This window comes from Pseudophryne corroboree, chromosome 9 (assembly GCF_028390025.1).
Source record: "Pseudophryne corroboree isolate aPseCor3 chromosome 9, aPseCor3.hap2, whole genome shotgun sequence".
NCBI classification, from domain to species: domain Eukaryota; kingdom Metazoa; phylum Chordata; class Amphibia; order Anura; family Myobatrachidae; genus Pseudophryne; species Pseudophryne corroboree.
The window spans coordinates 467,267,640-467,284,493 of record NC_086452.1 but is presented as its reverse complement, the minus strand read 5'-3'; the positions used below and the strand labels follow the sequence as shown (position 1 = coordinate 467,284,493).

General features: G+C 49.0%; 1 protein-coding gene across 1 annotated transcript in view; it reads right to left on the bottom strand.

The window, feature by feature from the left end:
- POC1A (POC1 centriolar protein A) overlaps nucleotides 1-16,854 on the bottom strand; it is a 78,471-nt gene that overhangs the window by 35,577 nt on the left and 26,040 nt on the right. The window contains exons 4-6 of the mRNA XM_063941321.1: nucleotides 6,746-6,925; nucleotides 4,987-5,094; nucleotides 4,688-4,803 (exon numbers count right to left, since the gene is read on the bottom strand). Coding sequence (XP_063797391.1) covers nucleotides 4,688-4,803; nucleotides 4,987-5,094; nucleotides 6,746-6,925 — 404 coding nt within the window. The remainder of the gene's footprint in view (nucleotides 1-4,687; nucleotides 4,804-4,986; nucleotides 5,095-6,745; nucleotides 6,926-16,854) is intronic.

The window sequence follows — 16,854 nt, the reverse complement described above, 5'->3', positions numbered from 1 at the left end:
GTGCCAGCTACACGTACCCCCAGTGCCAGATATGCCCCAGTGCCAGATAAGCCCCCAGTGCTGATACATATGTCTCCACAGTGCCAGATATGCCCCCACAGTGCCAGATACACATGTCCCCACATTGCCTGCTTTGCCCCCAGTGCAGATACACATGTCCCCACAGTGCCAGATAAGCCCCCAGTGCCGATACATATGTCCCCACAGCGCCAGATATGCCCCCAGTGCCAGATACACATGTCCCCACAGTGCCAGATAAGCCCCCAGTGCCGATACATATGTCCCCACAGCGCCAGATATGCCCCCAGTGCAGATACACATGTCCCCCCAGTGCCAGATATACCCCCAGTGCAGATACACATGTCCCCCCAGTGCCAGATATACCCCCAGTGCCAGATACACATGTCCCCCCAGTGCCAGATACACCCCCAGTGCAGATACACATGTCCCCACAGTGCCAGATACACCCCCAGTGCCAGATACACATGTCCCCACAGTGCCAGATACACCCCCAGTGCAGATACACATGTCCCCACAGCGACAGATATGCCCCCAGTGCAGATACACATGTCCCCACAGTGCCTGATATACCCCTAGTGCAGATACACATGTCCCCACAGTGCCTGATATACCCCTAGTGCAGATACACATGTCCCCCCAGTGACAGATATGCCACAGTGCCGATACACATGTCCCCACAGTGCCAGTGATGCCCCCAATGCCAGCTACACATGCCCCCACAGTGCCAGATATGCCCCCAGTGCAGATACACATGTCCCCCCAGTGCCAGATAAGCCCCCAGTGCCGATACATATGTCCCCACAGTGCCAGTGATGCCCCCAATGCCAGCTACACATGCCCCCACAGTGCCAAATACACATGTCCCCACAGTGCCAGCTATGCCCCCAGTGCCAGCTACACGTCCCCCCAGTGCCAGATATGTCCCCAGTGCAGATACACATGTCCCCACAGTGCCAGCTATGCCCCCAGTGCCAGCTACACATGTCCCCACAGTGCCAGATATGTCCCCAGTGCTGATACACATGTCCCCACAGTGCCAGATAAGCCCCCAGTGCAGATACACATGTCCCCACAGTGCCAGCTATGCCCCAGTGCCAGATAAGCCCCCAGTGCAGATACACATGTCCCCCCAGTGCCAGATACACCCCCAGTGCAGATACACATGTCCCCCCAGTGCCAGATACACCCCCAGTGCAGATACACATGTCCCCACAGTGCCAGATACACCCCCAGTGCCAGATACACATGTCCCCACAGTGCCAGATACACCCCCAGTGCCAGATACACATGTCCCCACAGTGCCAGCTATGCCCCCAGTGCCAGCTACACATGTCCCCACAGTGCCATATAAGCCCCCAGTGCAGATACACATGTCCCCACAGTGCCAGCTATGCCCCAGTGCCAGATAAGCCCCCAGTGCAGATACACGTCCCCACAGTGCCAGCTATGCCCCCAGTGCCAGCTACACATCCCCACAGTGCCAGATAAGCCCCCAGTGCAGATACACATGTCCCCACAGTGCCGGCTATGCCCCAGTGCCAGATATGCCCCCAGTGCCAGATACACGTCCCCCAGTGCCAGCTATGCCCCCAGTGCCAGATACACATGTCCCCACAGTGCCAGATAAGCCCCCAGTGCCAGATACATATGTCCCCACAGTGCCAGCTATGTCCCCACAGTGCCAGCTATGTCCCCAGTGCCAGCTACACGTCCCCACAGTGCCAGATATGTCCCCAGTGCAGATACACATGTCCCCCCAGTGCCAGATAAGCCCCCAGTGCAGATACACATGTCCCCACAGTGCCAGATAAGCCCCCAGTGCAGATACACATGTCCCCACAGTGCCAGATAAGCCCCCAGTGCAGATACACATGTCCCCACAGTGCCAGATATGCCCCCAGTGCCAGATAAGCCCCCAGTGCAGATACATATGTCCCCACAGTGCCAGCTATGCCCCCAGTGCCAGCTACAGGTCCCCACAGTGCCAGATACACGTCCCCCCAGTGCCAGCTATGCCCCCAGTGCCAGATACACATGTCCCCCCAGTGCCAGCTATGCCCCCAGTGCCAGCTACACGTACCCCCAGTGCCAGATATGCCCCAGTGCCAGATAAGCCCCCAGTGCTGATACATATGTCTCCACAGTGCCAGATATGCCCCCACAGTGCCAGATACACATGTCCCCACATTGCCTGCTTTGCCCCCAGTGCAGATACACATGACCCCACAGTTCCTGCTTTGCCCCCAGTGCAGATGCACGTCCCCACAGTGCTCACCAGCCCCCGCGCCCCGCACACCGCGCTGCTGCTGCTCAGTGCTCTGCTCACTCTCCGGCGGCGGCGGTCTCTCCTGAATTAGGCGCCGATCCGTGAGCCAATCAAAGCTCGCGGTCCGGCAGCCAATCAGGAGCGAAGCCTTAGCTGCCAATCCGCGAGCGCTGATTGGCTCACGGGCCGGCGCCGTATGAAGAGAGACACCGCCGCCGGAGAGGCGTGAGTGTGTCTCGGGCTCGGAGCAGCGGTGGCCAGGAGCTGACCGAGCCGCATGCGGCAGATGAAAGAGCCGCAAGCGGCTCGAGAGCCGCGGGTTGGCCACCGCTGCATTAGCCGGAACAGGGAGATCAGCTTGAGAGTATGCTTCTGAAATAGTAATCTGAAGCCACCTCGCCACTGTCTGCTTGTCAGCAGGCCATCCTCTCTTGTGAAATCCGTAGAAAACTAAGAGAGAGTGTCTGTCTTTCTGATGGCACTGGTATGATCCACATAGAACCTTAAAGCACAGACTACGTCAAATGATGCATCTCCCACAGAAAGGTCCGGCCTTTAGAAAGCCGGGACTACAATTTCTTCATTAAGGTGGAACTCTGAGACCACCTTAGGAAGATATCCAGATCTGGTTCTGAGAACTGCTCTATCTGGATGAAAAAAAAAAAATCAGAAAAAAGGAGGATGACATAATAACACCCCGAAATCTGAGACTATTCTGGCTGAAGCAATAGCCAGTAGAAAGAGAACCTTAGCTGTCAACCATTTAAGATCCACTTGATTCAATGGTTCAAATGGGGCAACTTGAAGCGCCTTTAGGACTATATTTAGATACAAAGGAGCTGTAGGAGGAACAAAAGGAGGTTGAATGTGCAGCACTACTTGGAAAAAAGTGCGAACATCCTCTAGGTTAGCAATTTTCTTTTGAAACCATACAGTCAATGCTGACACCTGAACTCTCAAGGAAGCCACCCGTAGACCTTTATCCATTCCTGCCTGAAGGAATGCTAGGACTCTGAAAACCCTAGGGTCAAGCTTCCAGTCACTGCACCACTGAATGTAAGCATGCCATATTCAGTAATAAATGCGAGCTGAGGAAGGTTTCCTTGCTCCGAGCATTGTTTGAATTACCTGTTGTGAGAATACTCTTGCCTTCAGGATGGAAGTCTCAAGAGCCACGCCGTCAAAGACAGCCGATCCAGGTTCTTGTAATAACAAGGACCCCGCGACCGTAAATCTGGACGTTGAGGGAGTAGGAACGGAGTATCCACTGACAGTCTCTGCAGATCTGTGTACCAATGTCTTCTAGGCCAAGCAGGAGCTATTAGTATCACGGCGCCCTTTCCCTGTTTGCCTTTTCACATCACCCTGGGCACCAGGGCGATCGGTGGAAACACATAGGCTAGACGAAAGTCCCATCTCACTTTGAGAGCATTCATGAAGGTTGCTTAGGGATCCTTTGTCCTTGACCCGTATGCGGTAACTTTGTTGTTTTTCTTACTGGGTGTAACCCAAGCCTCTTGCATGATTTCCGTCAGCTGCTCTGACTAATTTTGGGACGTTTAAAACACAGGTGCCTTGGATTTTAACACAGGTTGCTGCCGCCTCCTCTAAAGATAGAATGGCTTTCATAGCATTAATTAGCTCAGGTACATCTACTGAGCTGGGACCTTCTTCCTCGTCTCTGTAATGCGAGGAACCATCCTCATCCTCTGAAGTGTCCCCTTCTGATCTCTATGGGTTGTTGGAGCTGCTCTAAGATGCGTATACGATGCTTTTTAGAAAGATCACTCAAAAAGAATAAAGGCTATTAAAATAAAATAATACAAAGCTTATGGCTGCGAAAAACCAGCAGCTTTATGACTGTGATCCGGCTCCTGCCGCACCAAACAAAAAACTGAATTGCCTGAGCCAGGAGGCGAGGATATAGGGGGACTGGCCCATTGCATTCTGGGAGGTCAAAAGCTTTTGATCGATTGGTGCCATTCCGCTGACGCTACCTCATATCCCAATGTTATCCTGTGGATAAACTGTGAACCCTGCAGGAGAAAATATTTTCACTCTCTAGTCTTTACAGTGAGTCATACTGTACAAATCCATTATACAAATCATTGCGCCCACTCCTTACAAACCACCCCATTCAGTGCCGGATCCTAGATACCAGGGCATACATAGGGCTTCCACTACCCAACAATGAAATGATGGACAATTGCCATCTAAGGTGCCACCCGGCTGCCTCTGCCTGATTATTACACGCTGCACGGTAACGTAAAATACAGTGCTATCGCACACAGCGTATAATATAATGGCAGAGACCTCGGAGGAGTCCTTGATACAGTGCGAGACATTTTCCATGTGTAATTCCAGCAGGTGGGACACACAGGGCAAGCCGTGTCAGAATACCTTGGTAGTGTTGGATGAGTTTGTTCATGCGAATGTCCCAGACCTTCACCGTGTTATCAGTAGCTGCGGCAGCTATGCAAGTCCCGCTGGGGTGAAAGTCCACGAAGTTCACAAACCTAACACATAAAACACACAAATCGGATTAAAGGGACAGAACAATAAAACAACTTTCATGGATGCACCTGGAAGACCAACCTAGAGCAGCATGGGCTTCAGAACCCCCGCTGCGAAACCATCCCAGGAAATGTAGCTTAGGAACAACTAGCTACCCACGACAGTCTCCTATCTGTAGGACTCACCCGCCGTGTTCACAGAATGAATGGATACACTCTCTGCTGGTCTTATCCCACAGTTTGATGGTTTTGTCGTCGCTGGCGGACACAATAAGTCTTCCATCGGGGGAAAATCTGAAATCACAGGGGGTCAAATGTTAAATATGCTGAAGCAACATAATTTCCGATAGTGCCTGGACAATATGCAGAACAGGTATCTGCCACCCGTGACTACCCACCTAAAGTTGAAATACAAATGCCAGCATGCACTAATAGATTGAGGCTGGGACTACTTGTTCCATTACAATTTGAGAACAAAGTTTGTCTCTCTCTCTCTATTAGAGACCCAAGTTCTCTGATTTCATATACATGATCCTAATCGTAACAGGGCAATCTCAGGCCTTTCATACAACTTATTTCACTACCGCTTGTGAGACTTGTGTTACTCACGCCTGGACATTTAATGGGTGAAAATCATTACAGATGTCCTGGGTGTGAGGCTTCCCCAAAGGACCCTACACACTGGTCAATATATACTCCCTATGTATATCTCCCTACCCGACCTCTCCGCTCTGCACAAGATCTGCATCTCTCATCCACACGCATTACTTGTTCACACTCAAAATTACAGGACGTTGGGCCTAATTCTGAGTTGATCGCAGCAAATATTTTAGCAGTTGGGCAAAACCATGTGCACTGCAGGGGGGGCAGATATAACATGTGCAGAGAGAGTTAGATTTGGGTGTGGTGTGTTCAAACTGAAATCTAAATTGCAGTGTAAAAATAAAGCAGCCAGTATTTACCCTGCACAGAAACTAAATAACTCACCCAAATCTAACTCTCTCGGCAAATGTTTTATCTGCTTCCCCTACAGTGCACATGGTTTTGCCCAATTGCTAACAAACTTGCTGCTGCGATCAACTCAGAATTACCCCCTTTACCTGGGCTTCACTCACTCTGTGGAATGCCCTCCCATGCACAGTAAGACTCACCTCTAGTCTCCAAACCTTTAAACGCTCCCTGAAAACTCACCTCTTCAGACAAGCCTATCAAATTCCAGACCCACCCGCATAACCTTCAGTGCTTCCCTATATAATTACATCCTCTCTGTACCGTACACATATCACCACATATCTTGTCTTTCTTTAGTCTCACACCCTCCTAACACTTAGCCAACATTGCGGGGTGATCATATCATACAACCCATTAAGAATCTAGCAATCTGGTGGACCATTATGCAATAGGTAGCATCTATCCTTGTGTATCAATGCCTATTTCCCTATAGATTGTAAGCTTGCGAGCAGGGCCTTCCTACCACTATGTCTGTCTGTTTTTACCCAGTTTTGTCCTATTACAGTTGTTATAATTGTAAAGTGCAACAGAATATGCTGCGCTATATAAGAAACTCAATAAATAATAATAATAATAATAAATATACAATGTCGTTCATATCTGTCAGTGTGGATGCTTCAACGACGAACAATGCGTGTGCACACAATCGTTCATCGTTGAACGATCATCGTTTAAACATACCAGTCAATTTGGACGATATAGAGGTCTTTACTCTCATATCGTTCAGTGTGTAGGCTTTAAATCTTTGGTGAAAAATCGACCATCGATAACATCGCCCAGTGTGTAGGGCCCTCAAGTCAGACATGCTCCCACTGTGCATGCCTAAGTAGAATTATTACATAGAATATAATATACAAGGAGCAGCTGTAAGACAAGTACACAAATAGCGTAAACTATCAGATATTTATAAAGCAGCGATATATTCGGCACTTACTTGGCACAGCGCACCCAGTTTATGTGCTGGTTCAGGGAGAAGAGGAACTTCTGCCTGTGAACTGTCCACACTTTCACCGTTTTGTCATCAGAGGCAGTGACCAGAGACTGTCCGTCGCCGGAGAAACTGACGCTGCGCACCGTGGCGGTATGGGCTTTAAACACCGTGGATTCTCCTTTTCTGAAATAAAGACAAGTCACGTAATAAGTATATTGCCTGACTGTTGACATGTCAGGGGCAGAGCACACAGCGACCACCGTACAGACACCTTTTCCATCTCCTAATCTACGTTCTACAGACGCACATAACGGACAGCCACACGTTACCCTCATGTACTTCACAGAGAGCCTGTGATCATCATCTGCTTATAGGTTAAGTGGGCTAAATACTGCAACGACGGCAGCTGTAGCAATATAACAATAGTGACAGCACTGTAGTGTCACCGCTAGTTCCTTCCAGATGGGCGCAGCTCCCTGCACGTTTTGCAACAGAGAGAATGCACCCTGCCCACTTCCGGAGCACCACGCTGGGCTCTGGTCGGTCTGTGCCACGCCGCCTGCTGTGTAGAGACTGTGGTGTTATACTTGGATGTCACTCCTCTAGAGGAAATCTGCGTTTTCCATCATCCGCGCCCGTTTCTGAAACTGCCTCTATATGGATCTGTCCTGAGGAAATGCATGCATATGGTATCCGGTCTCTAAGTCGACAGTGTCTATGTTGACAGTGTCTAGGTTGAACACTATTGGTCGACAGTAACGAGGTCAACAGGTCAACATGAGTTTTTCATATTTATTTTCATTTTTTGAACTTTTTCATACTTAACGATCCACGTGGACTACGATTGGAAATAGTAACCTTGCCCGAACGCGAGCCATGCGAGGGGACGCGGTGCACTAATTGGGGTTCCCAGTCACTGTACGGAGAAAACGACACCAAAAAAAAAAAAAAAACACCACCTAAAAAAACGCATGTCAACCTTTTGATCTGTTGACCTAGACCACGTCGACCTACAGACCCTGCCGACCAATAGTAGTCAACCTAGACACTGTCGACCCTCCATACCACACCTAATGTATATATAGGTGTTATTATATATTTCCTGGACTGGGGGCACTGTTACTTTATAGTTTTTCTATTTCTGATTGGTGCCCATTAATGCTGAGTGCAGTGGGATGATGTTTTTGTGCAGAGAATGTTTTATTCTTCCGGTACATGGGTGACCACCGGTAATTAAGTATCCAACTCACTGCGAGTAATAGAGGTGGATACAAAATTACCGGACCAATTCAACATTGTGACGGTGTGGAGACATCTGATCTGAAGATAAACTTGTCTCCGAGATCCCCATCACCGCTACTTTAGCAGCAGTAAAACTTGCCAGGTTTAGCTCTGCAGCGCTATGGTGCATGTGTGACCTTGGGTTCACGCATGCGCAACCTCCTGTGGTTTCGGATCCCTCTTTGGAAATTGGGACTCCTTTTTGAAGTTGCTGTCAAGCTCCTAAAAATTTAGTATTTTCGGAGCTTGATGAATTAAGGTCCCCATACTAGCGTATGGGTAGAAAGGGCCACCTACTTTTGTAGAAATTGAGGGATAATAAGATGTGAAATGCCACTTGTCTGGGGTGGTGGCATCTGATGCAATCAGTCAGAAACACCCACTAGGCAGCTGCTGGAAGGTAATCTTCCAGCTGCAGCCACTCTCGCAGGGATCTCCCAGGCACCTCTGCTTCCTGGTTCCCTCCCCCAGTGCCAATCGCTGCTGATCAGGCAGACAGGTGGAACTCACCACCCTGTGGCTGCAGACATTAGCAGTCACTGGGGAAATGTAAAAGAAGCCGCTCTTACCTTCTCTATGTGTATACCTGGCAGCTGCAGAGGGAAGCACCTGTGGAAAATGCAAAGTCCCAATGTACCAATCATCGACTGACCGATATACCAGCCATCGATGGTTGAACCGGTGTTTAAAAAAAAAATAAGATTTTAAACCTACCGGTAAATCTTTTTCTCCTAGTCCGTAGAGGATGCTGGGGACTCCGTAAGGACCATGGGGAACAGACGGGCTCCGCAAAAGACATGGGCACTAAAAAAGAACTTTAGGTATGGGTGTGCACTGGCTCCTCCCTCTATGCCCCTCCTCCAGACCTCAGTTAGAGAAACTGTGCCCAGTGGAGACGTACAGTACGAGGAAAGGATTTTGGAAATCCAAGTGCAAGATTCATACCAGCCACACCATTCACACCGTATAACATGGGATATACGAACCAGTCAACAGTATGAAACAAAACGGTATCAGTCCAAGACTGATCCAAACTGAAACATAACCCTTATGTAAGCAACAACTACAGGTTGAGTATCCCTTATCCAAATATTCCGAAATACGGAATATTCCGAAATACGGACTTTTTTGAGTGAGAGTGAGATAGTGAAACCTTTGTTTTTTGATGGCTCAATGTACACAAACTTTGTTTAATACACACAGTTATTAAAAATATTGTATTAAATGACCTTCAGGCTGTGTGTATAAGGTGTATATGAAACATAAATGAATTTTGTGAATGTACACACACTTTGTTTAATGCACAAAGTTACAAAAAATATTGGCTAAAATTACATTCAGGCTGTGTGTATAAGGTGTATATGTAACATAAATGCATTCTGTGCTTATATTTAGGTCCCATTACCATGATATCTCATTATGGTATGCAATTATTCCAAAATACGGAAAAATCCGATATCCAAAATACCTCCGGTCCCAAGCATTTTGGATAAGGGATACTCAACCTGTATATACAAATCTTGCAGGATGTTGTCCGCACTGGGACGGGCGCCCAGCATCCTCTACGGAATAGGAGAAAAAGATTTACCGGTAGGTTTAAAATAAGAATTTACTTACCGATAATTCTATTTCTCATAGTCCGTAGTGGATGCTGGGACTCCGTCAGGACCATGGGGGATTGCGGGCTCCGCAGGAGACAGGGCACATCTAAATAAAGCTTTTAGGATCACATGGTGCGTACTGGCTCCTCCCCCTATGACCCTCCTCCAAGCCTCAGTTAGGTACTGTGCCCGGACGAGCGTACACAATAAGGAAGGATCTTGAATCCCGGGTAAGACTCATACCAGCCACACCAATCACACCGTACAACTTGTGATCTGAATCCAGTTAACAGTATGATAACAAAAAACGAAGTAGCCTCTGAAAAGATGGCTCACAACAATAGTAATAACCCGATCTTTGTAACAATAACTATGTACAAGTATTGCAGACAATCCGCACTTGGGATGGGCGCCCAGCATCCACTACGGACTATGAGAAATAGAATTATCGGTAAGTAAATTCTTATTTTCTCTAACGTCCTAGTGGATGCTGGGACTCCGTCAGGACCATGGGGATTATACCAAAGCTCCCAAACAGGCGGGAGAGTGCGGATGACTCTGCAGCACCGAATGAGAGAACTCCAGGTCCTCCTTAGCCAGAGTATCAAATTTGTAAAATTTTACAAACGTGTTCTCCCCTGACCACGTAGCTGCTCGGCAAAGTTGTAATGCCGAGACCCCTCGGGCAGCCGCCCAAGATGAGCCCACTTTCCTTGTGGAGTGGGCCTTTACAGATTTAGGCTGTGGCAGGCCTGCCACAGAATGTGCAAGTTGGATTGTGCTACAGATCCAACGTGCAATCGTCTGTTTAGACGCAGGAGCACCCATCTTGTTGGGTGCATACAATATAAACAACGAGTCAGATTTTCTGACTCCAGCTGTCCTTGAAATATATAATTTTTAATGCTCTGACAACGTCCAGTAACTTGGAGTCCTCCAAGTCGCTAGTAGCCGCAGGCACCACAATAGGCTGGTTCAAGTGAAAAGCCGAAACCACCTTAGGGAGAAAATGAGGACGTGTCCGCAGTTCTGCCCTGTCCGAATGGAAAATCAGATATGGGCTTTTGTATGATAAAGCCGCCAACTCTGAAACTCTCCTGGCTGAAGCCAGGGCCAATAGCATGGTTACCTTCCATGTAAGGTATTTTAAATCTACCGATTTTAGAGGCTCAAACCAATGAGATTTGAGAAAATTCAAGACTACGTTCAAATCCCACGGTGCCACTGGAGGCACTATTGGGGGTTGTATATGTAGTACACCTTTGACAAAAGTTTGTACTTCAGGCACTGATGCCAATTCCTTCTGGAAGAAGATTGATAAGGCCGAAATTTGAACTTTAATGGACCCCAATTTTAGGCCCATAGACAATCCTGCTTGCAGGAAATGTAAGAATCGACCCAATTGAAATTCTTCCGTTGGAGCCTTCTTGGCCTCACACCACGCAACATATTTTCGCCAAATGCGGTGATAATGTTGTACAGTCACTTCCTTTCTAGCCTTAATCAAGGTAGGAATAACTTCCTCTGGAATGCCCTTTTCTTTTAGAATCCGGCGTTCAACCGCCATGCCGTCAAACGCAGACGCGGTAAGTCTTGGAACATACAAGGTCCCTGCTGAAGCAGATCCCTTCTTAGAGGTAGAGGCCATGGATCCTCCGTGAGCATCTCTTGAAGTTCCGGATACCAAGTTCTTCTTGGCCAGTCCGGAGCCACCAGTATTGTTCTTACTCCTCTTTTCCGTATAATTCTCAGTACCTTTGGTATGAGAGGCAGAGGAGGGAACACATACACTGACTGGTACACCCACGGTGTTACCAGAGCGTCCACAGCTATTGCCTGAGGGTCTCTTGACCTGGCGCAATATCTGTCCAATTTTTTGTTGAGGCGAGACGCCATCATGTCCACCTTTGGTCTTTCCCAACGGTTCACAATCATGTGGAAGACTTCTGGATGAAGTCCCCACTCTCCCGGGTGAAGGTCGTGTCTGCTGAGGAAGTCTGCTTCCCAGTTGTCCACTCCCGGGATGAACACTGCTGACAGTGCTATGACATGATTCTCCGCCCAGCGCAGAATCCTTGCAGCTTCTGTCATTGCTCTTCTGCTTCTCGTGCCGCCTTGTCGGTTTACGTGGGCGACTGCCGTGATGTTGTCCGACTGGATCAACACCGGCTGACCCTGAAGCAGCGATTTTGCCAGGCTTAGAGCATTGTAGATCGCTCTTAGCTCCAGTATATTTATGTGAAGGGACGTCTCCAGGTTTGACCACACGCCCTGGAAGTTTCTTCCCTGTGTGACTGCTCCCCAGCCTCGTAGGCTGGCATCCGTAGTCACCAGGACCCAGTCCTGTATGCCGAATCTGCGGCCCTCTAACAGATGGGCACTCTGCAACCACCACAGGAGAGACAACCTTGTTCTTGGTGACAGTGTTATCCGCTGATGCATGTGCAGATGCGATCCGGACCATTTGTCCAGCAGATCCCACTGAAATGTCCGTGCATGGAATCTGCCGAATGGAATCGCTTCGTAAGAAGCCACCATCTTTCCCAGGACTCTTGTGCATTGATGTACTGACACAGTTCCTGGTTTTAGGAGGTTCCTGACAAGTTCGGATAACTCCCTTGCTTTCTCCTCCGGGAGAAACACCTTTTTCTGAACCGTGTCCAGAATCATTCCCAGGAACAGCAGACGAGTTGTCGGGGTCAATTGAGATTTTGGAAGATTCAGAATCCACCCGTGTTGCTGAAGCACTACCTGGGTTAGTGCTACACCGACTTCCAGCTGTTCTCTGGACTTTGCCCTTATCAGGAGATCGTCCAAGTAAGGGATAATTAATACGCCTTTTCTTCGTAGAAGAACCATCATTTCGGTCATTACCTTGGTAAAGACCCGAGGGGCCGTGGACAAACCAAACGGCAGCGTTTGAAACTGATAATGACAGTCTTGTATCACGAACCTGAGATACCCTTGGTGTGAGGGGTAAATTGGGACATGCAGATAAGCATCTTTTATGTCCAGGGACACCATGAAGTCCCCTTCTTCCAGATTCGCTATCACTGCTCTGAGTGACTCCATCTTGAACTTGAATTTCTGTATGTACAGGTTCAAGGATTTCAGGTTTAGAATAGGTCTTACCGAACCGTCCGGCTTCGGTACCACAAATAGTGTGGAATAATACCCCTTTCCCTGTTGTAGGAGGGGTACCTTGACTATCACCTGCTGAGAATACAGCTTGTGAATGGCTTCCAAAACCGACGTCCTTTCTGAGGGAGACGTTGGTAAAGCAGACTTTAGGAACCGGCGAGGGGGAGACCTTTCGAACTCCAACATGTAACCCTGAGATATTATCTGCAGGATCCACGGGTCCACTTGTGAGCGAGCCCACTGATTGCTGAAAATCTTGAGTCGACCCCCCACCGCTCCTGAGTCCGCTTGTAAAGCCCCAGCGTCATGCTGATGGCTTTGTAGAACCCGGGGCGGGCTTCTGGTCCTGGGCAGGGGCTGCTTGCTGCCCTCTCTTACCCTTTCCTCTGCCTCGCGGCAGATAAGACTGTCCTTTTGGTCGCTTGTTTTTATAGGAGCGAAAGGACTGCGGCTGAAAAGACGGTGTCTTTTTCTGTTGGGAGGGGGTCTGAGGTAAAAAAGTGGATTTGCCGGCAGTTGCCGTGGCCACCAGGTCCGAAAGACCGACCCCAAATAATTCCTCTCCTTTATATGGCAATACTTCCATATGCCTTTTGGAATCCGCATCACCTGACCACTGTCGCGTCCATAAACTTCTTCTGGCAGATATGGACATCGCGCTTACTCTTGATGCTAGAGTACAAATATCCCTCTGAGCATCTCGCATATAAAGAAAAGCATCCTTTAATTGCTCTAGAGTCAATAAAATACTGTCCCTATCCAGGGTATCAATATTTTCAGTCAGAGAATCCAACCACACTACCCCAGCACTGCACATCCAGGCTGAGGCTACTGCCGGTCGCAGTATAACACCAGTATGTGTGTATATACTCTTCAGTGTAGTTTCCAGCCTCCTATCTGCTGGATCCTTGAGGGCGGCCGTATCAGGAGACGGCAACGCCACTTGCTTTGATAAACGTGTGAGCGCCTTATCCACCCTAGGGGGTGTTTCCCAGCGCGCCCTAACCTCTGGTGGGAAAGGGTATAATGCCAATAACTTCTTGGAAATTAGCAGTTTTCTATCTGGGTTAACCCACGCTTCGTCACACACGTCATTCAATTCCTCTGAGTCTGGAAAAGCTACAGGTAGTTTTTTCACCCCCCACATAATACCCCTTTTTGAGGTACCAGCAGTATCAGAGATCTGCAAAGCCTCCTTCATTGCCGTGATCATATAACGTGTGGCCCTATTGGAAAATACGTTTGTTTCTTCACCGTCGACACTAGATTCATCTGTGTCGGTACCCGTGTCGACTGACTGAGGTAAGGGACGTTTTACAGCCCCTGACGGTGTCTGAGACGCCTGAGCCGGTACTAACTGGTTTTCCGGCCGTCTCATTTCGTCAACTGACTTTTGTAATGTGCTAACATTATCACGTAATTCCATAACTAAAGCCATCCATTCCGGTGTCGACTCCCTAGGGGGTGACATCACCATTACCGGCAATTGCTCTGCCTCCACACCAACATCGTCCTCATACATGTCGACACACACGTACCGACACACAGCAGCCACACAGGGAATGCTCTAATCGAAGACAGGACCCTCTTAGCCCTTTGGGGAGACAGAGGGAGAGTTTGCCAGCACACACCAAAAACGCTATAAATGTATATAAACAACCCTAGAAGGTGTTGTTTTTGATATAAGCGCTTTTAATATATCAATATCGCCAAATTATGCCCCCCTTCTCTTTGTTACCCTGTTTCTGTAGTGCAGTGCAGGGGAGAGTCCTGGGAGCCTTCCTCACCAGCGGAGCTGAGCAGGAAAATGGCGCTGAGTGCTGAGGAGAATAAGCTCCGCCCCTTTTTCGGCGGGCTTTTCTCCCGGGTTTTAAGAAAACTGGCCTGGGTTAAATACATACATATAGCCTTAATGGCTATATGTGATGTATTTATTTTGCCACTAAAGGTATTTAATATTGCTGCCCAGGGCGCCCCCAGCAGCGCCCTGCACCCTCCGTGACTGAATCAGTGAGACGTGTAGCAACAATGGCGCACAGCTGCAGTGCTGTGCGCTACCTTCATGAAGACTGAGGAGTCTTCTGCCGCCTGCTTTCCGGACCTCCGTCTTCAGCGTCTGTAAGGGGGATCGGCGGCGCGGCTCCGGGACGAACCCCAGGAGGACCTGTGTTCCGACTCCCTCTGGAGCTAAGTGTCCAGTAGCCTAAGACTCCAATCCATCCTGCACGCAGGTGAGTTGGAAATCTCTCCCCTAAGTCCCTCGATGCAGTGATCCTGTTGCCAGCAGGATTCACTGAGATTTAAACCTAAAAAAAACTTTTTCTAAGCAGCTCTTTAGGAGAGCCACCTAGATTGCACCCTTCTCGGACGGGCACAAAAACCTAACTGAGGCTTGGAGGAGGGTCATAGGGGGAGGAGCCAGTACGCACCATGTGATCCTAAAAGCTTTATTTAGATGTGCCCTGTCTCCTGCGGAGCCCGCAATCCCCCATGGTCCTGACGGAGTCCCAGCATCCACTAGGACGTTAGAGAAAATCTTATTTTCTCTTACGTCCTAGAGGATGCTGGGGACTCTCTAAGGACCATGGGGATTATACCAAAGCTCCAAAACGGGCGGGAGAATGCGGACGACTCTGCAGCACCGAATGAGCAAACATGAGGTCCTCCTCAGCCAAGGTATCAAACTTGTAGAATTTTGCAAAAGTGTTTGAACCTGACCAAGTCGCCGCTCGGCAAAGTTGTAATGCCGAGACTCCTCGGGCAGCCGCCCAAGAAGAGCCCACCTTCCTAGTGGAATGGGCCTTAACCGAATTCGGTAACGGCAAGACAGCCGTAGAATGAGCCTACTGAATCGTGTTACAGATCCAGCGAGCAATAGTCTGCTTAGAAGCAGGAGCGCAAACTTTGTTGGCTGCATACAGGAAAAACAGGGCCTCTGTTTTCCTAACCCGAGCCGTCCTGGCCACATAAATTTTCAATGCCCTGACCACATCCAGGGACTCTGAATCCTCCACGTCCCTTGTAGCCACAGGCACCACAATAGGTTGGTTCATATGCAAAGAAGAAACCACCTTAGGCAAAAATTGAGGACGAGTCCGCAACTCAGCTCTATCCACATGGAAAATCAGATAAGGGCTTTTGTGAGACAAAGCCGCCAACTCCGACACTTGCCGCGCCGAAGCCAAGGCCAATAACATGACCACCTTCCAAGTGAGATACTTCAATTCAACTGTTTGAAGAGGTTCAAACCAGTGAGAGTTTAGGAACCGTAACACCACGTTAAGGTCCCATGGTGCCACTGGAGGCACAAAAGGAGGCTGGCTATGCAGCACCCCCTTCACGAAAGTCTGGACTTCTGGAAGAGAAGCCAATTCCTTTTGAAAGAAAATGGATAGGGCCGAAATCTGAACCTTAATGGAGCCTAACTTTAGGCCCAAATTCACTCAAGTTTGCAGGAAGTGGAGAAAACGGCCCAGATGGAATTCTTCCGGAGGAGCAGTCTTGGCTTCGCACCAAGACACATACTTCCTCCAGATACGGTGATAATGTTTCGACGTCACCTCCTTCCTAGCCTTTATCAGAGTAGGAATGACCTCATCTGGAATGCCCTTCTCCGCTAGGATCCTGCGTTCAACCGCCATGCCGTCAAACGCAGTCGCGGTAAGTCCTGGAACAGACAGGGCCCTTGTTGTAACAGGTCTTCCCTGAGAGGAAGAGGCCACGGATCTTCTGTGAGCATTTCCTGCAGATCCGGATACCAGGCCCTTCGAGGCCAATCTGGAACAATGAGAATTGTCTGAATCCCCCTTCGTCTTATGATTCTCAGTATCTTTGAGATGAGAGGAAGAGGAGGGAACACATTGACCGACAAACACCCACGGTGTCACCAGTGCGTCTACTGCAACCGCCTGAGGGTCCCTTGACCTGGCGCAATATCTCGGAAGTTTCTTGTTGAGGCGTGAAGCCATCATGTCTATTTGAGGCAGTCCCCACTGACTTGCAATCTCTGCGAAGACTTCCTGATGAAGTCCCCACTCTCCTGGATGCAGATCGTGTCTGCTTAGGAAGTCTGCTTCCCAATTGTCCACT